The 26,911-nt window shown below is 40.9% G+C and overlaps 1 protein-coding gene across 5 annotated transcripts in view; it reads right to left on the reverse strand.

The window, feature by feature from the left end:
* Positions 1 to 3,891: 3,891 nt before the first annotated feature.
* Positions 3,892 to 26,911, reverse strand: part of clec16a (C-type lectin domain containing 16A) — a 37,017-nt gene continuing 13,997 nt past the window's right edge. For 3 of the 5 annotated variants that reach the window (XM_046415192.1, XM_046415191.1, XM_046415193.1), the window contains 14 exons: positions 25,308 to 25,620; positions 23,924 to 24,035; positions 23,737 to 23,837; positions 23,144 to 23,263; positions 22,610 to 22,719; positions 20,865 to 20,909; positions 16,664 to 16,714; positions 16,429 to 16,557; positions 15,747 to 15,867; positions 10,076 to 10,227; positions 9,406 to 9,610; positions 8,250 to 8,420; positions 7,681 to 7,818; positions 3,892 to 7,051 (listed from right to left, as the gene is read on the reverse strand). In XM_046415192.1, the coding sequence (XP_046271148.1) occupies positions 6,459 to 7,051; positions 7,681 to 7,818; positions 8,250 to 8,420; positions 9,406 to 9,610; positions 10,076 to 10,227; positions 15,747 to 15,867; positions 16,429 to 16,557; positions 16,664 to 16,714; positions 20,865 to 20,909; positions 22,610 to 22,719; positions 23,144 to 23,263; positions 23,737 to 23,837; positions 23,924 to 24,035; positions 25,308 to 25,620 (2,361 nt within the window). In that variant the 3' untranslated portion in view covers positions 3,892 to 6,458. The remainder of the gene's footprint in view (positions 7,052 to 7,680; positions 7,819 to 8,249; positions 8,421 to 9,405; positions 9,611 to 10,075; positions 10,228 to 15,746; positions 15,868 to 16,428; positions 16,558 to 16,663; positions 16,715 to 20,864; positions 20,910 to 22,609; positions 22,720 to 23,143; positions 23,264 to 23,736; positions 23,838 to 23,923; positions 24,036 to 25,307; positions 25,621 to 26,911) is intronic. The other 2 variants (XM_046415194.1, XM_046415195.1) reach the window with 2 other exon arrangements.

A 26,911-nucleotide genomic window follows, 5' to 3' on the forward strand; every position in this document is an offset into this window, starting at 1 on the left:
AACCTTATGAAACATTAATTGCTTAATGTCTGTGAAATGTGGACTGTCAAACTGGTGAGGCTTCTTTTCAAGTATAACACTGGTGTTTTTTGGCATCAGGTTTTCCTCCCCTCTCCGGTTTGTCTACCTTTTTATTTTCAGAGCTTGTATTGAGAAGATTGATACCCATCTCATATTTGCACGGCAAACCACAGCACAAGTAGCCTATTATCTTAGCCTAGCATAAAGACTGCAGACAGGCGGACACAGATAGCATGGTACCACTACTGCTAAAGTTAACTAAGTAACCTGTTACAGCTTGTTGAATCGTAAAAAAAAACCAACAAAAAAACAAAATAAAACACTGTGATAAAGCATGTATGAATTAACAGGGGTTATGGTACAGACTGGCTTAAGTTATTTCTTGACCAGTAACTTTGAGTCTTGGATATAATGTGTGGATTACAGAGCTTTGCAGTCAAAGCTTTGCTAGCTGTTTCCCCATTTCCAGCATGAATGTATTATTTAGAGGTGGTTTCCATTTTTGCCCAACGGCCATTTGCAATATTGCAGCAAAAAAAAAAAAAAAAAAAATCCCCTGCAGCCCTAAATTTTGCCCATAGTCCACCATTACCACAGGGATGTCCTTCAAATTGTTGAAGGACACTTCGAATTGCAAGCAATATCATTTCTATCATTTATTTCTGACCAATGAAGGTTTTATAAAACTTTCCTTAAGGCAAAGAAAGCAGTTCAAAAAACTGACATGATCACAATATAAAGTCTCTGGGCCAAGTGGGAACACCTGTGACAGACTGCTGTGCCTATTTAGTGGATCACATAACCAGGAAGTAATCCTGTGAGCTAGAAATCTTGTTGCTGTTTCTCCAGGCCATCATTTCCCATTGAACTGACCATTATACATACATCTTTGGTTTCCAGTCTTTAACTCAAGGCAAGCTAAGCTAACAGCCTCAGCCTTAGCCTATATTTAAGATTACACACAAATGGTAACCTTCTCACCTGATTTTCAGTGACAGAGGAAATAACTTTATGTCCCAAACACAATTCCTGTTACAGTCAAGTGTTAAAAATTCAGCATATACTGAGAGAATGTGTGCAACAGTAAACTATAAATAGACATGATGAACTGTGATTTCAACTTGCATTAGAAGAATTGTGTCAAATTTTGCAGTTTCATGACATTTGTGAGAGTATGTGTCACTTTTTCAGACAGTGAAATGTCTAACTTGAGGTTTTAACCTTAGCTAACCTCCAAGCCGTACCTCAACCAAAACTCCAACTCGAAAACCAGACCTTACCATAAAACTTTGTGATCTTTATAGGGGATTTTTTAAAATTCTCTTGGGTCTAGACTCACTCACACACACACACAAACAAACACACAATGTTGAGTCATACTGAATATCGTACTCACAATTCAAGTAAAACCTGAGTTGTTTGAGGATATAATTATCTGAACTTGAGAAAGAGCAGGGGTGGAACACACACACACACACACACACACACAAGACTCACCACAGTGGAACATAAGTCAGTAATGCTTAACACAGTGGTTGTAATATCTTAATTTTTATGGTCAGGTGCACGTTATCAATCCTCATTTTTCAAAATTTTCCAAAGAAATTGAAGTCAAAGACTTAAGCACAAAATGTGTGTGATTCTGTGTATTCTTGTGGGGCAGAGAGATGGTGATGACTGAATCGTATACGTAGCAGTTTCTCAGCTTTCAGTACATTCCCGACTATTTTGAGAAGTGAAAGTTGAAGTGAGGTGTTCTGTGATTGTATGCTTATCAGCTGATTTTTCTGGAATCCATACACTCGGACTTTTCTGTCCTTTAAATACAAACCGAAAACCGACACCTTGAGAGTAAGATGTCCACAAAAAAGCTAAGAAGGGACAAGAAGATTAAACTGAAATGTTGGCTGAAACAACGAGCTTGACATTTGATGAGTATAAGTTACTTTGTTTTCAGCAGTGTAATGTTGTTTCACCTTTACTTAAAATGGAACAAAATTTTAGCTGCATTATGGCACTTGCGTACTGAGCCTTCATAAGCTTGTGCCTAAATTGCTTGTCTATCTGGCGGGAGTCACTGGTTGCTTCTGTTTTCTTGGGAAAAGCTTTGTTAGTAAGCTAGTTCTCTTTCAGAAGTGATGCAGAGTTCCCAGAAGATCATCATTAGTCAGTTTCCTTTGTTTCTACTGGCCTCTACATGGGATATCGTTTCCCACCAGTTCTTGTTAGTGGGATTTACAGACAATAAGTGATTTGCAGTAAATGTTCTACTGAGCTAACTGTAGCATGAAGCAGTAGCCTTGAGAGACAGAACAGAGTGACAGAGTTACATTTAGGGTCCCTGATTCCAGAAAATATGAAAAGATATCTTGCGGTGCATTAAGTAACATGTGTCAGAAGACACACACACACACACACTCATAAGTATTTTATGTGGAAGAATGACATGATGACAACAGAGCCAGCTGCGTACCCTGTTTCCAGTCTTTGTGTTAAGCTGACTAGCTGATCAGTTCATCTGGTTGCCTTTTCACTATTTATTAAATGTAATTGTATGTTTTTGTACAGCAATGGTTACAAACTCTCTCTCTCTACCTCCATACACTTGTGTTTTGAGTACAACTTATTTTGCTATAAACATGATAATCATGATACTGTGACTGCCCTATTATCAAACTTAATAGCACCCCACATTCTATTGTCCTAAAGCATCTTCAACAAATCCAGGGTTTACATTTCAAACTGACGCATGTGTTGTCAGCGAATGTAACACGCTCAGGGGCACTGACTAACTGCACAGACAGATGCTCAAATGAAATCTCAATAGTCAGGCTTCAAGTCAGTGCTGGAACTGTGGTTTAGTACAGAGAAAATGTGCACACACACGTGCACACACGCACATACACAAGCACTTTAGTATGGTTGCAGTACCAGGAACCCATTCACATGTTTACGCACACATAACCAGACTTCCCTGAAGAGAGGAACCGAGATAAAAGCAACACATACAGACCACAAAATGACTGAGGGCTTCAGCAGCAGCCACAGAAACACAGCACACAGGTAGAAAGTGTGAGGACAACATCACGATCTGAGCGTTCCCAGTGTCTAATGCACGAACGTGAACTGAAGTCTGCGGCAAATGCATGTATGTCTCAACTAAAACACCAACAGTTCACACCTGGGTGTGTAACTGCAGTGTAAAACTTAAGACATTCATCTTTATGCTCACTTTAGATCATGTCAGACTCCAAACTTTTTGACCCAAGTTAAAACAAACAAATAAACCAAGAGCCCTCTTGAATGCCCCCATCCAGAGGATTGAAGGACAGCTAGATTCTGGCTGCCTTTCTGATGAGACAAGTAAACTGGTCTCAGCTTTCTGGAGAAAACCAAAAGGTCCCCTGCTGGACTCCAGCTGATGCTTCAAAACACATCTGGTTATGACTCACACGTCACAGAAGTTCTTTAATTATTTCTGATTGGACGATCAGGTGCTTATTTATGAAATGTAACTTCAGGTCATTCACAACACTCATTTGACACATATGTGCACTGCATCAGAGTAATAAAATGTAAACTTTTAATAATATTTTCTGACTTGAATTCTTGTATTATTACTTTATCTCGAAAGCCTTCACACAGATGAAGTACCATACAAGGGCGTGTGTGTGCGTGTTCCTGGAGTTGGCAGTTCTTTTCTAATATTTCCTGTGGTTTTCTTGCTCAAACACTGAGGAGAACCTCCTCTGCTGATAGAAACAGAGTGCCATTTTGACAGAAAGGGGGGAAAAAAAGAAAGAAAAATCACAAGCAAGAAAGAGAGAATGAGCACAATAAAAGCAGTGAAGAAAACAAAACAAAACCAAACCCTCTTCTGTCTGCTAACAACACTCATACAGCTGTCTCAGTGTTGTTAAGTAGAATAATTTATTGCAGGTCTTTATTTATTCCTCTTTCAGTTCATTAACAATAATTACAGGTTTAAAAGCCGAAAGCATTTACAGAGCGTACAAATGTATTACATATACACAGTACAATCAAGACTAAGTAATGGAAAAGCTTGTCATGGCGTGTGTGTGATAGAGGCTGGCAGTGGTTACAGGAAACTTGCCTCCATGTTGAATTCACTCATGATGGCGTGATCCTTGGAACCATAAGCAGCCCCTCTACAAACCGAGGCAAGCCTCTTCAACATGTCAGTGATCATCATCATCACTATCATTCTCCAGCTATATACAGCAGCAGAATGGAAATACTAAGAGACAGAGTCCAAAAAAAAAAAAAGAGTATTGCTCTGAATTTCTCCTTTATAAACTAGTCGATGACTGTACAGAGTTTAAAAAGTAAGAGTGACTGAGCATTAAGACTTTAACTGTGCGATAATGGCATACAAAAGAAGGGTGTGAGCTGGAACGCAAAGGCGGAAGAGAAAAGAGGGAGAAAGGATTAATACAAGCATTTAAAAAGGATGAGCAGATCGGAAGAAAACATGCTTGAACGAATCCGAGACTGTGCTTTGTTAGTTACAAATCAAGTCATAAATTAAGGATAAAAGAACGCTCCCATTCAAATCGATCAGATAATAACACTGTCTGGAGAGAGGTCTGTTACATTCATCTCTCCCCTCATTGGTTAGCTCTTTAGATTATTGCAGTAGTAAAGCTTTTCTCAGCTGATTATAGGAGGAGGGTGAGGAGAAGTGTGCCCCTAGACACTGACCTCAGATTCTCAGGGCTACAGTTTGTAATTTTTTCAGATTTTGAACATTGCTATGTTGCCCAATCTGAACACAATGTGCGTTCAGATTGGGAGTTTACGGGGTCATACACCCCATTATAATGCTGCTTTTGCAGGAGTTGGCTGGTTAGCATCCTGTTATAACTGACAGCTTCTAAGATCATAGCCGGGATGCGCCCAACAGCCACTTGAGCGCTGAGAGCATGTAGCAATTTAAAGACATATCCAGAATAAAACTGAGCTCAGGTCAGCGTCTGAGGGGCAATCAGCACATACATTCAACCCAATGTTGCTGTGGCAAGGTGCAGACCTGAAGACACGGATGTTATTCCCGTTGACGTGTCTAACATCACCGATACTAATTATACTGCATCCCTCTATGAGGCTGTTAGAGTTTCATTTATCAAGCAAATTATTGTTATTATTATTAGTTTACTGTTTTTCTTAATATATCGATAACACTTTTTCCATCAGTAAAACAGCAGGACAACAAATCAGCTAAGATACTCTGCGATTTTTTTTTTACTACTAACTCATCATGTGTAACTACTCTACTACTTATTACACAGCCTGTTGCCTGTTTGGACTGTTCACGTCATTTGTTCTGCCAGTCAGTTTGCCGATTGATGAATCACCTCTGTGAATGAACACACACACACACTATCTAATCCTTGCAGCTCATGAGTTAGAGAATGGCTTCGGGAAGGAAGTTAATCGGGTGGAATGGGGGGAAAAACATTGCATTCAGGCAACTTTCAGCTCAACAAATGGAAATTAACAATGAAAATCAGCTAAGCATCAACTGTGACGACAAATCAAAAAGCTGCTTTCACACAACCTGGTCTTGCAGCACCCAAGAGGAATCCTTCCAACTGTTTACTGATTAATGGATTAGGTATGAACAACGTTTATGAGTGGTATGATACCTGCTCCGTCTTTGCTCATGGAAAAGTGAATGGCGGGTAAATGGAAACTGAATGGAGCATAACTTAACATGTGGAGCAAGAACAACTAAATCCTACAACCACAATGGCTGATTCATCTGAGCTCACACACAACCCTGCACACATATACACGGACGCACGCACGCACGCCCGCACATACACACACACACACGCACACAAACACACCCACCCAGTGGCAGTTCTAGGTGGCAGTAACTGCTTATGGGTTTGACATGCAAGTGGTCAAAAGAGGCAAGTGCAGCTGACTCCAAGTACGCTATGTGTGTGTGTGTGTGTGTGTGTGTGTCTAGCAGGAAAAGACCACTAACATAAAACATTACTTGTGAACTGTTAAGACACAAAAATAGTGTGTGTCTGTATGTCTTTGAGCTGACAAACAATTGATCAGAATGAGTAAAAAATGTTGCTGGTTGTGCGCCTTTACACACACTTGCTAAAAACCGGACACACTCAAGTGCACTGACACCCAAATGTGCTTTACAGGCTTCCAGCGTCGTTCTCGTCCTCTCTTCTCTCTATGTGAGTAAAAAGAGTCTGTCTCCATGTGCAAAAACAAATGCTGAGGTGCCTCCGAAATCCTCTACAACTTTTCACATCACACACTACCTGCAACATGAAAATGTATCGCAGTCAAGCTGGACAGTTTAACTATCATTCTTCACTCTCCTCTGCATGTGTGTGTTTGTGTGAGAGAGGCGAGTTTAAGTGCTTGAACATGAATGTGTGTGTTGATTAATCCAATTCAAGTGAGTCTGGTGTTTCGTGGAGTGTCTCTGCATCTTCTGTCTTCTCTTCTTGCAGCTCTTTGTCTCTATTCACCCGTGTGTCCTCGCCAGCTGGATCATCTCCACCCTCTGGCTCCTCTGGTGCCTCATCAGTGGGTGTGACCAACTCCGTTGTTGTGGTTTCCTCTTTGACTGTTGCGTCTGTCTCTGTCTCGTCCGTTGGCGACCCCTCTTCCTCTTGCAGCTCCTCTTCTTCTCTTGGCTCCCCTTTCTTATCCCCCCTTTTCTCGTCGTCATCCTCCTCTTCCTCCTCCTCTGCGATGGAGGCGTCTGGTCGCTGGAGGGAGTGTAACGTGGCTACGTGGCTGGCGCAGGGGTGCAGGTGTGGTGGGTCAGCAGGCGGCAGCAGCGTCAGCGACTCCACACTGAGGGTGTCTGCGTTGTTGTCGGTGAGGAGGGAGATGGTGGGCTGGGAAGCCGGGGTGAGACTCGGGGCCAGGGCCGTGACTGGGGCCGAGGGAGCAGAGGAAACTGACATTACCTCCCCCTCAGCGCCTGAGGAGGAGGAGGGTGGGGTGTGCTCCAGAAAAGTACCATCATCTAGAGGAGAGGAGAGGAGCAAGTTAGGCAGGTGAACTCATACGCAGTGAGAACACTAAAACCCTTTAGATATGCAAATGCACACTGACACACATGGGAGAAATGTATTAAGCTCGCACAAAGACTTCTGTAACACACGCCCAGAATCATCTATAGCAAGTATGAACTGGTATGACAGATGTCTATAAGTGGTTTGACAGGTTCTCCGATGGGATAGGATTGTTTACATTCACAAAGAAACACCATACGAAGACGCTTACTCTGTATGACTGCGTGACAGAGGAAGCGCAGGAACGCTTATATGCTATGTGCTACTTCTTACACACCAGCAGCTCAACTGACACAGCAAACCATTGTGGCTTTAGTGTTGTGTGTGTGTGTGTGTGTGTGTGTGTGCGTGTGTAACTGTACCATAATTACACCCAATGTGTGTAAAGGGGGTTTATGTAGAGTGCAGATATATGGTGTTAACCACACCTCATCTCCATAAAGACTCTGCCTACATTACTGCGTTATTCTTTTGACTGCTCTGACAGTACAGTCCTACATACGTGCATTATAATATACTGTTCGTGCTTCTTTGTGTGTGTGTGTTTACGCATGTAGAGAGTGAGCTGTGTGCGAGCTACCTGTGGGGCTCTGAGCTGATATAGAGCTTGCAGTAACAGAGTCACATCTTCCTGTGCTCCCACTCCCACTGGAGGGAGGAGAGGGGGAGGAAAGGGGTGAGGGACTGTGCTGCGACACACAGTGAGCCACTGCAAAACCTGCACAGACACACACGCATGTGTTACCATGGCGAGGAAGCCATTTTCGCTAGCCCATATCTAGCGCTAACATCCTCATTTCAGATGTTGCCTTTCTTTCATTTTTTTTTTATCCATCAACGTACTCACTATGTGTGCACAACTTAAATAATATTATGACTGTTTTAAAAGAAAATACACGAATTTAATAAAAAGGATAGAATGATCAGGTGAGTTTTCTGCGATATTCTCAGGAGTATTTTTGCACAAAGCCCCTGGTCTCCTGACAGAAACTGACTTACTGTTATGCTTATGATCAAATCACAAATTGTTTTACAGTGTTGTCACTATGTCTAGATTGAAAGCAGGGGAAGAAGCATCAACAGATGGGTTTCTGGATCTCAGAGGCAGTGTACAGGTTGAGGAAGCATGTGTGAGTGGCCCCTGTTGACCTGGTACTTTATCGACGGAGGCGAAGACAGATCTATTTGCTGTGGGGTCGTTGGGAGCCCGTCTCGACTGCTCATAGAATCGGAAAGGCAGGGCGCTGGGCGAAGCGTTGGCTGTCTGGCCGAAACCCAACACCTCCGTTGCACTGGGCTGCACAGGTAGGTCCAACAGAGCTGTAAAAGGAATATCAAAACAGCACCATTACAGCGTGAGGCTTTGGGACGTCATATGAGAGAGAAGGGCAGAGAAGGTCCAGAGAAGGTATGTGCACATTATGTCACAAAGCAATAAATGTTAAGGTTTTGTTTTTACTATAATTGGATTCAGCATGACTAAGAAATGTCTTTCTCTTTCTTCTCTGAGTGACTATTTAGCCAGTGATGGAGAATCTGAAACCATTTTAGTGACCTCATCGGATATTTCGGCAGGACTCACATCCTCAATGAGTTTGCTACATTGGCAAAAGTTTAGATATTGTTTCATTACTTCTGCGTAGAATTCTAAAGAATCAGACCGAGAAGGGAAGTACAACTGAATTGTGGGTAAATCCATCAGTATTCACAGTACAAAAGAATTCTTATTTTTTGTGTAAATGCAGACAGAAGAACCAGTTCCTTTGACCAACAGATGAAATACACATGAGTACATTTTTATTTGTGGTTGAAAAAAGAGGAATTATCATGGATGGCAGATGCAAGAAAAGAAACCAGACATAAATGGAGAATGTTTTTTTCCAAGTTATTAATTGAATTAGAAGAACTGAATGACAAGAAGGAAGAAGACACCTTCTGGGTTCAGGGAAATGACTCACGAAGAGATGATTATGCAAGTTTAATCTTCCTGATGCTTTGCTGATGTTGAAGCCTTGTTAAAGATTAGCTGCCCATTACTGCTGACTTGGTATTAATTTTTACTGGTATATTTTCAGTGTTTAATATTTATTTTTAGAAGAGTTCCCTTTTCTTACTCAATGCTTTCTGTTTAACGTGTCATGTAATTTCTTGCAAAAACTACTGTACTGTACATTCAAAGCAGCTTCTGACATACTTTTACCCTCTGAAAAATGGCAGCCACTCTGCTGAACTACATGCAGAGCAAATGGGTCATTTCAGCATGAAAGTGAGGGTTGAAGGTTTAAAAGGCTTTCTGTTTACTCACCTGCAATCCTCTGCATCTTCATGCGTCGGGCCTGGATTCGACCCTTGGCCAGCCTCTGCTTGGCGATGATGCAGCGGATGTGGTCGGCAAAGATGAAGTTGGCCTGCAGGATGGGCAGGGGCTTGGCGTGCGGGTTGGAGCTGGGCTTATGGATGACGATGTTCAATGCTCTGCTGTCGTCCTCAACGCCCGACACCTGCATGTCCTGTTTAGAGAGGGAGGGAAGGGAGAAAGAGCCAGATAGAGAGAGAGAGAAGGGGACAACGGAAGGTTAGAGAGATTAAACAGCAAAAAAATGGACAGAGGTATTGAAAGAGATACGGAAAATCAGAAGTTAAGAAGGCACAAAAACGAGAGAGCAAACAAAGCTATTTTTTGTAAAATAAGAAGGACAACATCATGAGAGATACAAATGGATGGAAAGTGAGTTGTGAGACAAATTAATGACCTCAGCTGATAAGCTCTTGGTTTTTATTGTAAACTAAATCTGAAACTAAAACCAAATTAAGCAGGGCCCTCGTGGCACCCTGCTGAAAAGTAGAAGGAAGTAAAGCAATTTCAAAACAACAGAACATGGGTTAGTATGGGTTAATATTTACTGGACATTTCATTCACTCTTTCAGTACAAAAGCACATCCACACAGACAAGAACACACCACTTTTCTCTTACTTGCAGAAGGCCGGCAAACTTGACTACACCCCATCCAAGGCGTTTGGTTTCTGGTTCAACCAGACTCATCTGGTACACATCTACGGCGAGGAACCTCTGGGCCTGGCAGCCATCTTTACTGACCACCATACAGGCTATGAGGTCACTATTGTCTTAAAAAAAAAACAAGAAAAACAGACAGACATGACTGTAAAAGTGCTGCTATGTGAATCAGGTCTGTCTGTGATCTTTAGCAAACACAGTATCACTTTAGAACAATGTTCTGTGTAGCAAACATACAGAACATTCTGTTTGCAAGCTAGCATTTGTAAAATTTGCTTTTCTGGGTCCCAGTTTACCCTAGTGTGCCACTGGCGGACCACAGGCATGACTGCACAAAATGTCATGCTATTCCATCACACAGATGTCGGGACTTTTTAGTCTGCACCAAAGTTGTGGGCCAACTGGCCAAATAACAGACAGGCATTGCCAATCCAAGAGGAACTAGCATAGCTAAAAATAATATAACTGTGCAAACTGTGAGGCGAATCACATTTTTAAAATCTTAATAAGCTCTTTGATAAACAGTAGTTGTCTAATTGTGTAAAGAATGTGACGTAAATACTGTACACAGCACTATAGACATGGAACAACCATCACTTTCTTACTGTACAACAGCATTTATATAAAGAAGTTTTTATGCAGAAAGTAGCAGCTTAAAGCAATGCATCAAACCTGAAGTGTTGGATGATTAAACACACAGAGTTAATGATATTTAAGGGTGTTAGTTACTAATGAAAACAGAAACCACACAGAATGGAGACACTGCAGCTTTAACAGATTACGTCTTCTCATGTTTTGTGTGTATACCATGATTCATCTTTTGAAGAAAAAACTTTTTTTTTTTTTCAGAAAACCCCTATATGGCCACTAGCTTCCTGAAAATAGCGTTACCCCTGAAACGTTGAAAAAACAAAAAAAAAAAAAAACAAAAAAAACTATCCTTTACAAATTTTTATTGTTGTAGATCTGTATTTCACTGTTGGTCTGCATTTGACTTCGGACCAGATGCTACTTCTGTGACCACGCCAACATACAGAGCATACACATCGATACAGCAGGCAGATAAGAACACACAGTCAGTCAAAACAGACACACACTTAAAAAGGACAGAGAAGATGAGTTGCTCCCACACGTCTAGAAGGACAATGAAGAAACTAAGCCCACGTTTAAGCAGCTTAACTTCAGTTTACCACAAAACCTACACCAAAGCAAACATGAAAAGTGGAACTAGGTTTGACTTAAATATCACCCAACCTCACTAGATCTAAATGCAAACTAGCAAGACCACTGATAAACGACCCCCTGAAAAACTACTTTCTCTTGCAGAGTCTTACTCATCTCCCTTCCATTGTATAGTATGCTTTCTGGTCTCTTGATTTCTATTCTCAAGAATCATGACAACTCCATCTTTTAATTGGTATGATTTTAATATGTAAAATTGGTTAGATCCATATCCTTAACGACACTTTTTTTTAATTTAAATTAATTAGCCTCTTTAGTGCAGCTGTTATGCCCTGGCGGAACATTATTTTTATGTCATTGTTGGTGCTTCTCTCAAGCTGCTAATGCACACACAGTGGCTTTAAGTGTAAGTCACACATTCAGCCTTCTGGTTGTGTGACTTTCTAAGCAACATTAACAGATCAGAGGGGGTTGCCAGTAACTTGACTTTATCCACTGAAACAGTGAATGCTGAAAAGTACCTGCAGCCAATTTACTACAACAACAAAGCAGACCAGCTGGGGGAAAAAAAAAATTAAAAAACCCTTCCCACCTCCAACTTCTGCTTAATTTCTGACTATAGAAAGTGGGGATGCATCAACTTGCCTACTCAAAAAGGTCTGAAAATGTGGGGTATGTCATAGATGCTTTTTTTGGGATCATTAAAACAGTGATGGTTTCAGCCGCATAACTTGTCTTGAAAAGTACTTTCCTCCATAAATGACAAACTGCAGGAAAGCACTTTTCTGTGAAAACTCTAAGGTACAGAATGGTTCCACGGGTGAATTTTTAGATTCCCTCCCCCTGGCAGAAAAAGGAAGTTAAGAACAAGAAGAATATAAATGTTTAAGAAACTCAACGTCTGACGGCAGGCTGCTGTGTCATAAGTTTCATCACACTTTCTAACAGGCCACTTTTGTGATCATTAATCATCAAAGTGCTCATATTAGTTCTTCAAAAGATTTTGTTCGTTTATTCTGTTTTTCTGAAAATAGACAACAATGCAGTGAGCAGCTGCCAGCCTTAAGTGCCTGTACGTGGCCACCACTCCATGTCCCTGCTATGAAATGTCCTGAATCAACCTGCCAAGTTACACAAACATTACTGAAGGTAGACAATGAAGTGATTGTATTCACTTGTGCAAACAAAAGTGTGTGATTCTTGTTTAGTTTCAAAGTCTGTACCTCTTGAGCATTTCAACCACAAGAACCAATCGGAGTTGAGTATGTTCATAAGAAATAAACAACAAGTTAGTGCCTATGGATTCTTCAAAAGTGACCTTTAGTGAAAACAGTACCAACAAGGATGAATGTCTCAATGTGCTCCATTGAGTCACACACATGTGAAACCAGGACTAAATGTACTTCTTCCGGTACATGTTCACCCTTTAGGTAAAGCTACTGCTGATGGGAAGACAACACTGCCTTCCACTTGCAAGACCACAAGGTTACTATTCCACTGACACATTATACAGGTAAAGATACTAGCAGATGTTCTGTGATTCAACACTAACCAGAGGATGTGGTGAAATGGAGGTGGTGGCAGACTAAGGGTCAGAAAAAGGAGTTTGTGGGTGGAAGGTAGCAGGTTTAAATCCCCAACCTATGAGGAAAAACCCTCCCGCTCCCCACAATTACTATGTACGAGTGTGTTCTTAGTCAACCAACCATGCCAAAATGAAAGTGACAGTGACTTAGTAAAAAAAAGAAACAGAGAAAAAAACCCAACTAGGGAATTGATTTTTTTTTTAACCATACATGGGTACAGTTAAATTCAGGGCAGACGGTCATAATTAATAAGCAGCGATTCTTCATAATTATCTTGTAAAGTGTCAGGATGTAACTGAGAGCCATATGACCCCTGATATGATAGCTTGTTCAGGCCATTATTACCTGAATCTGCCACAGACTCTTTTGACGGGCATTTGAAACCATGACAACAGTCACTTTCAACCATGAGATTTGAAAGTAAAGCTGCAGGGAGACATTTGGTTTCAGTTGGTATGTTCCCATCCATCTGTTTAGCAATTTCTCGCTTACCTCCCCCTCCCTTCTCAAAAAGGGGGGACTTAAGAAAACACTGCTAGCTTGGTTTCATTCACCAAGCTTTGGAAGGAAAAAAAAAAAGCAGACCTTTCAAGACAAAACACATCTTTTACAAAAGAACTAAAACAAGATCGGTTGTTGATAGCCATTTTCACTGTTCCCTGCAGAAACAAATATTAGAATGACAGTTTATCTCCAGAAAGCATTTCAATATCTGTTCTGTCATTGGTTTGATCATTTATCAGTTCACTTTTGTCAGGGTGGCATTATCATAAAATGTTTGCCACCGTGTTTCTAAAAAGCACTGAAACTGCAACTCAGATACAAAACAAGATATGATAACTATTAAAGGCTACAACTACCTAAGTTTGCCACAGATGGTACAGTCATCACGCCTTAGTAAATAACGTAGTGGAATTTACAATGAACTCTTCTTCTTGCGTATAATTCTAAGAAGTGATTTTAATGGTATACATATCACCGTTTGAAATCACAAACGACAATTAAAAGAAAACAGAAGAGAACTTTTTACTCTAAAACTTTGATTTTTGATTTGATTTTTGTTCTTGCAGACGTACTACTGATCAGTACAGAAAAAGAAAGGCTGCAAAATAGAGATGGTGCAAGTGTGAAAGAGCAAAGGAAACAAACAGAGGAAAAGAAGTTTTCTTTGCTTGCATTGCAAGTTATACCTAATATAGATACTGCATGACATACACATCTGCAAGGGGGAATTTATGGTGAACCCTTTTTCCGAGATATTTTGCTTCTTAAAATAAACTTAAAATAAATATTAGAAAACAGACTCATTTCAAATAAGAGAGGTGGACTTCCTGTCTCCCCTCCAACCCTTGATTCTCACTGTGAAAGCTACTGGTGAACTGGTATATACTGTATTCTATCGTTTTAATTATTTCAGTCACACTAAAATTGTTAGGTTGCACTGGGCAGTAATAAAGAGAGAGAGAGGCAGTAATACAGACATGGCAAAGGAATTCAAAAAGACTGTTGTGACAGCAGCCCATTAAGTAGCTTTTACAACTTGGATCTATTTCAAGACAAAGTTATCTTGATACTGAATGATTATTACTTTGAGACCATCGCTGTAACCTAACATTCAGTTCCCAGTAAACAGTCAAGATTATATTTTCTCTGAGCCAGTAAATATTTTGTAGACAGAAAACCTCCTTTAACGTCACTACAGATATAAAACATAGGACTTTCTTGCTGCTACTCCACATCACCTTGCTTAATGCAATTTGATTTTCACAAATGTTACATTTCTGCAATTTCTATACCTGGAAAGTAGGGCATCTGTACTGGAATATATTCCACTGTATAAGTGGTTACAGTGACTGTTACATTGATTATGCCATATTATTCAGCAATATGAAGGAAATATGAACAATATGAACAAAAAAAAATCAGCTCCTGGGTAGATGGCTTTACTCTCATTTATATATTTCAGTACCTTCATGTCACTACCAGTCTGTTCCAATGTGTCAGTGAAACCAATGCTAGTGCAGATGTTTGTTTAGTTTAGCAGTTTAGAGGTCATGCAGATAATACTAGCTAATGGAATAAATTAAATATTAGTTTTGGTCTATTCATGGGAAAGTAATACAGAGACAAATATGAAGCCAAACTTTTCCCTGAATATACTTTGGGCAGGGCACACTGGTACAGCCCATGGGTGAGGAACACACAAACTGTGGCCTAGTTTTAACTACTTATAAGGTGAGTGTTGTGACGTTGTAATGGTGGGTGGTGGCATATCTGTACTGTCAGATGTAGTCCAACTTCAGCACAAGGGAGCCACAAACACATTCAACTCTAATGTCTAAATAAATAAAAATTTGCAAAAGCTGTGCACTGCATGTGACACTATCGTCACTCTCATTCATATTACTCAGCAAAAATACTTGTGATATCTTTCTGGGCAAAGCTAACCACGTGTAAGTTTCCATAACATCATGTACGTACCTGTGTACAGTAAGAGAAGACTGCTCAGGTTCTCTCAGTGTGTGGGAAACTGTGTGCAGAGACTTCTGAGTTTGTCTGTATGCTCTTCTCTGCAACACTGTGGTTGTAAATGTCTGTATGTGCATGTGTCTAAGTACTGTAAAGAACGTCTCGCAGAGAGTGTGTTAGAAACAAGCAGGAATGACTGATGTCCATCTGATATTTACGCTGTAGATTGATGGAAGGTCATTTTCTTCTTCTATCAAACTACTTAGGCTTAATTTTGCCTCTTCTGTTGTCTATGTCCTACCTGAAGTTCAACTCTAAGTGTAAAATGATAAATAAATTATCATAACAGCTGTCCTGTAGTATGTGAGCAGCTGGTTTGGTGTATTTCTTACTGAGGTCTAAGACGTCATCTGTCTTGATAAGGTCTTCAGGTCTGGTCAGAGGCAACTGCGTCTCAGGTTCTCCCTGAAGTTGAAGTGATAAAGACCGCAACATGAAGAACACACGTATCGCCTGTAGACAGGGTGGAGAAAACAAAAAATTAGACATGTTGTGTGCAATCGACCCTCCTGTCAGAAGTGGATAGTTACAACAAAGTGGAACAAACAGTGGAAAGAACCAATGTACAGCAACACTCCAAAGAAATTCCTTTCAGAAAGCAGACAGTACCATCAGTCACACAGTGCTTTATTCGCTGTCAGAAAGGGGATAATGCATGTTATGTTTCAGCGGAGCTTTGAAGTGCCAACATTCTGGTGTTGTGTGCTTGTAGTGAAAGCTGTTGTTTATGACAGACCTTGAAACCAAAAGGATGTAAGACGAGGTACACCTGCTTCACAGTATGATTAAACTGGTATTTAAAAAGCTATTATCAAAACTATTATTTTAGTAAAAACAATTCCGCTTGGTTGATTTCATGCGCTTCAGAGCTCCAATGAAACTCATGTTTGAACTCCAAGACCTGACATCCCAGGAATCTAATAACCTGAGAGCCACTGACTTCGGATTTAAGTGGCAAATACAATATGCAATGAGCCTGTGTGTGTGTGTGTGTGTGTGTGTGTGTGGACGCACCCTCCGTGTCTTCTCCACATCTCCACAGGGGAGCCTCTTGACAAAGTCGATCCCAGTCAGGGGGGTACCGGTGGGTGGCAGCAGCACTGAGGCATCCATCATTAGATACTCCACATTGAGTGGTTTACTCTGCAACATACACACAGTAAGACAAGTAAACCTACCGCAGAAGGACAGACATTAGGAACACCAGGAAAAAAAAAATGGTGAGTAAACCAAATTAAGGTCAACTCACCGTCATGCTTCTGTACTCATCTTCAAACATGTCCAGAAAGATCTCCTCGCCCTGTGATGACATAGTACAATTGGAAGCCAGTTAAAAATAAGCCAGAGAATGTGTGGGGAACCAACAGACAAAGCAGCTCTAAAGAATTTGGATTTGGGTGGAATTTCATTTTGAGTTTCCACCCCCTTTTGCATGAAACATACATAAAATATATTTTTATTAGTCCATACCCTTTTTTGTTTGGTAGTGACAGCAGAGACAGAGGAATCACGGAAATTGAGATAAGGGTCAAAATGATTTAAAAAAAAAAAAGTGCCCTTAGGCCACAAGGGTACCCCATGAGGCTCACAGGAGTCATTTCTAATTTTAAAAAATAAAATAAAAATTTGTAGCTATATCCACCTTCATGTCCTTTTATGGTCTTGAAATATAAATCTAGTTCCTCTGAGTAAGCATGATGCCAGTAGAAAGAAGCACGCTGACGCTCTGATGATATTTAACAAGCTACAGTTGTGTGCTGAAAACCTTATTACATGCCCAGACTCCTTGCTATCATGTTTTGTTTGCTTTACCACTTGGTCATGTCCCTTGTTGATATTTCAAGTTGACTCGTCAGTCCGTGCAAGTCTGTGCGTGCATATTTATAAAAACAGTGTACGGAAGTATATACACTTGCACAACACTTTGTTGTGATTATCAGTTTCTGTGGGTCCAGTTCATTTTCTTTTTGTTTGTGTTCATGGTCTCATTTCTGTACTGTTTGTTATCTGGGGAAATGAAACTGTTGTAGGTCCGCCTGTCTGAAACATTATTATTATTATTATTATTATTATTATTATTATTATTATTGTTAACAGAATGTGACAATTTGCTAATCCTTTTTGACATTATCACTGTTTGGAACATTTCCCAGAAAAACAAGTTCATTGTTAAAACGGGTGATAGTATCATGATCAAAAGTGAAAGAATGAAAAGGCTGAGTCGTTAACAGTGAGGGATGGGGTGAAGTTCACCATTTTGTGAAAAGCATGATTGCACTATGTGGGCTTGAGAAAGCTTTGGAAAACTGTTGTCGGTAAGCGCAGTCTGTTTGCAAATGACTGCATTCTGTTTTTATTTATGTTTTACACTGCATCGCAACTTTTTTGGAATCTGGGTTGTACGAGAGCTGTGCACAAATCTTGCTCATCTGCTGTGTGTTAAAAGACATCAACCGTACAAATGACCACTACAGTGGGAGAGGAATTCTTTTCTGCCGTCCCATCAAAAAAATTGAATCAAAACAGGAAATTCTGGACAGATAAGACAAGTTGCTTGGACATGAACAGATGAACATCTAAGAGGACGGGAAGTGACTGTGATGATTTACGCTTCATCAGTTCATTGTGTGCATCAAAAAACCCAGATGCGGGAAAAACTAACTGAAAACACCATGAGGAGAGCTGGTTCAGGCCTGTATTGCAGACCAATCAGAGCAGACTGTGCTTTTAGAGAGGACTGGATTAAAACAGAGAATTTTAGGCAGCGAGTGAGAGTATAAACCTTAAAATAAAAATAATGTGGCATCTTTAATTATGAAAATGTTATTGAAATGATGGTCATGGTCCTAAACGGAACTACACTCGTATAGTTTGGCTAGAAGAAACCTAATTTAAGCAGTAAGCGGAAAGGCGGGGGGCTGGCGGTGTTCATTAACGAGAGATGGTCGTGGCACGTCTCTGTGAAGGAACAAGTCTGCACTAAAGACATCGAGTTACTTGCTGTTGGCATTTGGCCTGATAACATCCCAAGGGAAGTTTCGCACGTCAATGTGTTTAATGCGTACATCCCTCCCTCGGCTGATGTGGCAGCAGCCTGTGAGTTGCTTCACAGTGCAGTGACCAGGATGCAGACACAGCACCCACAGTCCCTCCGGCTCATCAGTGGAGCATTCAATCGAGCCTCTCTGTCTTACACTCTCCCCACATTCACACAGTATGTGAAGTTCCACCCCAGGGACAACAAGACGCTGGAACTTTTGTATGCTAATGTCAAAGACGCATACACCTGCGCCCCCCTCCACCCGCTTGGACGCTTTGATCACTGTCTCATTCATCTACTCCCCGAATACACACCCAGGGTGAGAAGAGAGAAGAGAAGAGAGTCTGTGAAAGTGTGGACTGATGAGGCCAGTGAGAGACTGAGAGACTGTTTCCAAACTACAGACTGGGAGACGCTTCACAGCTCTCATGGTGATGACATCAATGGCCTGACTGACTGCATCACAGACTACATTAACTTCTGTGTGGAGAACACTTTGCCAACCCGGAGAGCACGGTGTTTCTCCAGCAACGAGTCCTGGGTGACCCCTGAGCGAAAAGAACTGCTGAACCTGAAGAAGAGGGCTTTCTTTTCTGAGGACAGAGTGGAGCAGAAGAGAGTTCAGTGTGAACTCAAGTACGCAATCAGGTGGGCCAAGAACAGCTACAGGAAGAAACTGGAGGAACAGCTGGAGCAGAACAACACACGAGACGTGTGGAGGGGCCTGAAGACCATCTCAGGACACGGACTGAGTGGAGGTCGAGGGACAGCTGAAGGCGACCAGTGCTGGGCAAGTGAATTAAACCTGGTTTTCAACAGATTTAATTCCAACCTCACCCCCTCTGCCACCCTTCCTCTCCCCTCTTCACAGATCTCCAGGCCAGCAGACACTACCACCATCACCCGACCACCACTGTCTTCACCTTCACCTCCCATCACCCCCCTGTCTTCACATCGCTTCACACCAGCCCAAATGGTACCCTACCATCCCCTACGGGAGGAGACTGAGGTCCTTTTGGAGTGTGCAGGCCCCTCCTAAGGACGTCTTATGACTCTGTTGCAGCCTCTGCTATTCACTACGCTGTGGTCTGCTGGGGACCGGGCAGCACGGACTGGGACAGGAAGAGACTGAACAAGCTGGTCAGGAGGTCCAGCTCTGTCCTTGGCCGCCCACCGGACTCCGTGGAGGAAGTGGGTGAGAGGAGAATGTTAACCAAGCTGACACCCATCATGGACAACACCTCTCACCCTCTGCATCAGACAGTGGAGGCCCTGAGCAGCTCCTTTAGCGGCAGACTGCTACTTTCTTTTTCTGTTCTTGTGAGCTGCCACGAGAAGTGTATTTCCCCACTGTGGGATCAATAAAGTTCTTCTTACCTTACCTTTAAAACAGTAAAGTGTAACATTATTTACAATATAACACAGTCAAGATAATTTAATTAATTTTCCAATTTAAACATCCAGTGTTTTCTTTAACTTAATGAGAACCAGTTTTATTATTTTATTATTTGAGCCAAATGAACAATAAGGTTCATCACTCAAAATAGCAGCTTTCCTAAAGAAAGTGGCTCTTCTGTTTTACTGTGTCACTGTAATATTTTTGGATACTACAGCTGTGAGGAAAGATTTTATTTTTAGCTGCTGCGAGTACTAGTTTTGAATGCAAAGCCAGTTACAAGTAGAAAAACCACAATTTCTTAACAAACATATTTTCATCAGGGAATGTCTCATTGTTCAGTGTTTGATGTCAGTGTGCTGATCACAGTGATGTCTTCTGAGTGACTGATATCCAAAGACACTCAAAGAGAAACAGAAAGCATGTAGTGCACTGACTGCACAGGTATAGACGGGAAACAGTTTCACTTTTACCTATCACATAAATTATTATCAGTGTGGCACATTTATCACGCAATTACATGCACAGTCAAATGTCAGATAAAAGTGATTTAACAGGTGCTGTAGTTTGTGGTTTTGTTGTGACACGATTCTCAAGAAAAACTGGTCCTAACATCATATCAGCTGTTTGCCTGTCTGGCTCTTTGTTCTTTCGTTATTCATTCTATATAAGTGCTTTACCACCTGCTTGCCCACACATGTAACTGTCTCTCTCTGAGCAGCCAGACCAGCAAAGGATTTTCCTGGTGTGACTATGCTACAGTGGTCAGGAATACCAAATATTTGGCATTTAAAACACATCACAGACACTCAGTTAGTGTGCTTGTCCGAGTGTACGCTTTCAGCTGTCAGTTGCCTCTTAACTGGTCCTGTATACTTTTTGTTTTCACACACTGCATGTATGAGGGTAGAGGAGATAGAACCACTTATTTTTGTAAGTTAATGGTGTGTGCACTGGGTAGTGTGTTTGGTTATCTAAGAGTGGGTCTTGGTGTGCGTTGTTTCATACACTCACTTTGTAGAATCTCCTCAGTAAGTGCAGACTTTCTTCTCTAGCACCCTGCAAACACAAACGTGTAAACATGTAGAAACGCGTACAAACAGTAGAAAACGAGAGCAAATACAGAGTCTGAACCGTTCATGTGTCTCACACACACAATTAAGAACAAACTTATGGTTAAATGTATATTTCCACACTATAAATAGGTTGAAGAAGCAAAACCGGCAGGAATTATGTTTGTTTTCAAAATTCAAAATCAACCAATCAATCTCTGTATAATGTGAGGAATTTTCTAGTGTCTTAAATATTTCCAGAAGAAAATGGAAAAAACAGAGAAATTCCACTAATTGCTGCACTTAACCACATAAAAGAATAGAACCAACAACCACTCTTAGCATACCTTGTCAAATCAAATTAAATCAAATCTTTATCTCAGTAAGCCAAACTCCAAAGACCCACTGCAAAAACATTAAGACTGTAAGACTTAAGTAATCCTGAGATATTGGAATCTGGAATATTGGTTTGAGACTTACTAAGCACAACTTCACATTAAGCATAACTATTTATGTCTCATTTCTTCTAACTGATGCTGAGACAGGGTGACAGCTGTGAATTATATTAACATGAGTAACTACTAGTGAAAACTACTGGTGAATTCCACACTTAACAGGAATCTATTATGATGTATTGCTAACTGTTTATACTTTAATGCTGTCACTCTGGCGCTGTGTTATGCAAGACCAATTCCTTTGATGACAATAAATGCTTCCCTGGTTTACTCATTTACCTCAGTGAGCTAGAGGGGAAATTAGTTACGTTCAGCCAATGCTTTTCATGCACTGACATTAAAGCGAAACTTTAAGATACGGTAATCCTACAACAATGGGAACCTGTTTGTCAATAACACTGAATAAACAAAACACGGAAAGGCTGGCCTGTTTCCCTGTCAGTGATTACTAACATGAATAGTCAGTTTCTCCATGATAGGGAGGAAAGAGCAGGGCCAGGGTCACGGTGACACAATATTACCAGAACTATTTTTTTTTCCTAACGTCAGTTTTCAGGGATTTTGGATTTGTTTAGATAGCACACAATAGAGGACCAGGATAATGAGAATTCCCGACAAGACCCTCAACCTTTCCTTTTAAGCCAAAATAGCACTGACCCAAATGATAAACTGTTTCAGAGGTATTCAAGTAGAAACCCCCCCAGTGAGGTAAAACTGACTGATATCAATACCAAGTGAATAACTGGAAAAATGACTGTAAAGTGACCAAGGTCAGGTTTCAATTCACTCTCAGATCAGACAGGGAATTATTACACAAACTAATTAAAAAACAAACAAACAAACAAAAAAAACTTGCACAACTACTTTCTGTAACGCCTGTGAGGAAAGAGGAGTGGGGAGGGTGAAACTGAAATGACAGAAGAGGAAATAAAAAAAAATTCCCAGAAAGACAAGAAAGAAAAATTGAGCGCTGGAGAGCAGGAAATAGAGGAAAAGAGTCAGAAGGAAGAGAAGACAGTTAAGATGAGATAAGGAGTTGAGATGTGAGGTTTGGACATTGAGGAGGAGAAAACAATGATTTAAACCATGAACCACACACCATGTGCCAAAAAATGTTTTGGGCAATAACCACAACTTGGCGCTCTTTGAGAAAGTGATGAAGTCAAACATAAAAAGGGTTGTCTGATCACACTGCTCTGACACCATCATCCTTGAAACTCTTCATGAGTGTGCACGTTTGTGTGTGCTGTACCTCCAGGCAGGCCAGATGAACATCTTTGATTATACAGTGGTTTCCAGACAGCACAGACTGCTTTAATAAAAGGCAGCTCAGCTCCAAGGTAGCTAGACGCACTTTGCTATCTGCACACACACACACACACACACACATTAGGTAATGAGGCTAACTTAATGTAGTTCCACACTGGCTTAACAAAGCAAAATTTACATGGTATAATATCTTCAATAGCAATGTCTAATACATAAATAACATGTTGTTCATAACATGAAATGTACAGATTTACATTCACTTGTGCATTTATGTATTTAACATTATATCAATATATTAAATTTATACTGTACGTGTAGTGGTTTTACAGACTGTGCCCATGCTTGTATGCTTGGAAGAAAAGCTTAGAACAAAAGACTGGTACTTGTTTATGGGCACTAAGCTGTTCATTTCATATCCGCGCCCAGTAAAGGGAATTTAAACTGATATTGACAGCAAGATTGGCTTGTACTGATAAGTGAGATAACTGAAGTTATTAGGTGATAGTGTGTGCATTACCTGGCTGCGCTGCCTGACTCATAACTCTGATCAGTCTCTCAACTAGCACCAGACTGTAGGAGCTTCTCTCCTGGTCGGGAACTGGCAACTGCAGACGCTCCAGAAGATCTCTGTTTATACCTACAAACAGATGGATTGACAGGAAGGCAGATCAGGTGAGGTCAAAGTTCTGTGTAGGTTTGGCATCATAACCATGAATGTTGTTGATGTTTGTTGTTGATGAGGTTTGCTCCATGGAGTATTTCCCAATAATATGGCCATCTATAGATCATACTAACAATGCACTCAGCATTGCATTATAAAGAGAGGTTCTTCTGTTATTAAGGCTGCTCTCATTGATATAAAAAGGTGGATAAAATAATACAAACATCTCTCTATACAACAATATAAGACCACAAAATGTACCCTCACCAAAGAGGTTTAGCACCTCCCTAAGACAGTTTCATTCAACACAAACACCATAAAAACAAACGAAATGTATTCTGTTGAGTCAGTCAAGTCAGTAACGATCTTGTGCAACTTATGAGAATAGAATGAGCCACTTTAATCAACCAAATGAATGTACATGTGTACAGATGAAATGAAAGGCCAACCTTTGCTGTGTGAGACAGCATAAAGCAGGCAGAGGACAAACAGGGCGTGGTAGTCGTCGCTGGTGCAGTCGAGAGCACTGTACACCATGTCTAAGAAAGGCCTGCAGAGACACAGAGAACACATCAGTCTGTAAACCTTTACGGATTTCCTTCTATTCAGTCTTTAGTCTTCTAACAGTATATGTACCTGCTCCTCTGTGCATGTGTGCGTGTGGCTGCAGCCGTCTTCTCTTCATCAGTGATGTTCTGCTCCGTCAGCTCTGACACCTTACACTTCTCCATCACCACCATCTCTATCTCTGTGTGCACATATGCGCATACTTTGCACTTACTTATGTTAATCTAATTTTTTTGTTTTTTAAAAATGCACACGGTTCACATTCATATCACACAGCTTAAAAAAACAAACAAAATAAAAAACCTCCACACATCACAGATATGAAGATCTCCAGTGATCATGAACGAACAGTCTGAAGTGCTTCCTTCTTTCCTTCTTTCCTTCCTTCATCCTTTAAGGGTTCACAAAATTATGATAGGGTATAGGGTAAAGCAGCAGAGATAATCAATCACTAATCATGGTGTCACTCTTACTATTGATGAGAGCAGCATGCTGATTTTCAATGCATAAAATTAACCACTTGGACAAGTAAGTCTGTAAAATCTCAAGAATATTTAAACCAATGATGTGAAGTCATCACCATGTATATAAAAACCAAAACTTTTATTATCTATCAGTTAAATAGGGGAGGTGTTGTTTCCACCCCCAAATGGTACATTTAGTGTCATTTTGAAACTATGTGTTCCTCTGCAGCCCACAATGCTATTAGTTTTAAAACCAATGCTCTCAAGAAGCCTTGAGAAGCACTAGAGGCTGTGTTGCCCAGTCAAAGGAGAGAAGGAATCATTTCAGATGAGTGAAATGATGATAATTTCACTAAACACACACATATGCACACAGAGCAGGAGTGTGAGACAGACAGAGAGGCGAGGAACACAGGATGGATGTTGTGTCACCGTGGAAATGGACAGTCGCTGGCCATGGAGACTGTGTTGGCCATGTGATCAACGGTGCCAAACAGGCAAAGCAGCAGAAAGAGAAGGGCCTCATCTCAAAACTAACCAGAGGAACTGTTGGAATTTTTGATCAAATTTACTTTATTTCTGCATTTGTTTTTCTTCTGTATCCTCTTTTAGTCTTTCCTTTTAACCTTGTTTAGTTTGTTGTGTTTTTCTTCCTTTTTCAGGAAGAAAAATGTCGTATTACCACTCAAGAAGCTGCATAGTAAATGCATGGAGATGACGGCAGCAATGATGCGCACAGAGAATTAAGCGCCCAGAATGAAACGAAAATAATTAGAGCACATTTGGAGGAAAAGTTAAGCTGTTATCTTCTTAGCTATTCTGTCTTTTAAAAAGTTAGTCTCTCTCTGTTCTGTTTGGAGACGAGGGCTGCTGCAGTGGTGGTTGTCAGGTAATCAGGATGCATCATGGGAGACTGTGTCTGACTGATGGGAATAAAGAAACACAAAACACAGTCCTGTAGTGCTGTGTCCAACAAGACACACACTCACCTTCCGCTGTCTCCCCACTTGCTCTGCTTCCCTTAGAACTCCCACCTCCTCCTCCCTCTGTACCTTTTCCCTTCTCCCTCTCTCGTCCTCCCTCCCTCTCTCCTCCTCTACTGTCGTCGTCCCAGCTCTCCTCCGTTCCTCCTCCGCTGCCTCCTCCCCCTCCCCCAGGCCTTTCGTCATCCTCCTCCTCGCCCAGGTTCTTGTAGTTTGGCCTCTTCTGAGTTCTCTTGCGGCCTCTGTGGCGTGACAGCTCCAGGGAGCGCTCCAGGGATTCAGGCGGCTTGGTGAACCGCCGCACACTTCCTGTACTTGCCTGGGGTTGGGGGCAGAGAGGCAAGGATGTGAGACTGGAAGGCATCACATGCATGGCAGTGAGGCTCGCAACGGCACTATTTTATCAATTGTACATTATGTCAGAATGCTTTGTGGTGATCATGAAATCACGAACGTTATAATTTCAAAGATATTTTGGGTTTAAATAAAGTCGTGGTCTACAGTGAATACAAAAAGTAGATAATGGCTCAAAAAATAAGAAAAGGTGAGGAAAAAAAGCATGGAAGTGTATTTAGTTGGGTAATGGTATTCTAGAGTAAACAGTTAGAGACAGGATACTGAGAACTGTCCTGTTTCCAGAAAGCAATATCACTGCAGCCCCTTTACTGGTAGAAGTGCACAAAAACCAAAAAAAAAAAAAACAAACCACACATACAGGGCTTTACAGTAAATCCTTCTTGGACTATCTCACTGATCAAAGTCTGTTAAAACATGCAAACCACTTCCTCCCTGATAAACTTTGTCGGTGGAGAAAATGACCACTTCACACTCAGCTGTGCACGCACATACATGCATACACACGCATGCTCACTTGCTCACATGTACAACTGATCACTGGTTTTGAGGCCAGTTCTGTGAAGCCACGCTGGAACTACAAGAAACCAACTTCTCACATATTGCCTTAAAACCTGCAACCAAATGCTGACGCACACACAAAACAGCTGATCACTGATAAGGCTGAGCAAAGCAGTACAGTAAAACTGAGTAATCATAATGACCATAATTGTTACTACTACTAATTACAATGACAAATGGAGTACTGAAACATGGTTGTAAAAGATTAAAATGAGTTTTGAATGACTTGTGTTTCAGATTAAGCCCATTTTTTTTAGGATACAGTGGCTTGCAAAAATATTTTGTCATGTCATGACCACAACCATAAATAAATTTTCTTGGCATTTTATGTGAAAGACCAACACAAAGCAGCACACAATTGCGAAGTAGAAGGAAAATTATACATGATTTCCAATTTTTTTTTTTTTTTACAAATAAAAAACTGAAAAGTTTGGCGTGCAAAAGTATTCAGCGCCTTTTTCCTCGAGTGCAACCAACTGCCATCAGAAGTTACCTGATGATTGTTGAATGATCAAATGTTGACTAATGATTAAATAGAGTACACCTTTGTGCAATCTAATCTCAGTATAAATGCAGCTATTCTGTGAAGGTTGCAGAAGTTTGTTAACAGAATGAAGGGGAACAAACAGCATTATGAAATCCAAGGAACACACCTGTATCCCTGACAGGTGTGGAAAAGTTTAAAACAGGGTTAG

The sequence above is a fragment of the Scatophagus argus genome, chromosome 16 (genome assembly GCF_020382885.2).
Source record: "Scatophagus argus isolate fScaArg1 chromosome 16, fScaArg1.pri, whole genome shotgun sequence".
NCBI classification, from domain to species: Eukaryota; Metazoa; Chordata; class Actinopteri; family Scatophagidae; genus Scatophagus; species Scatophagus argus.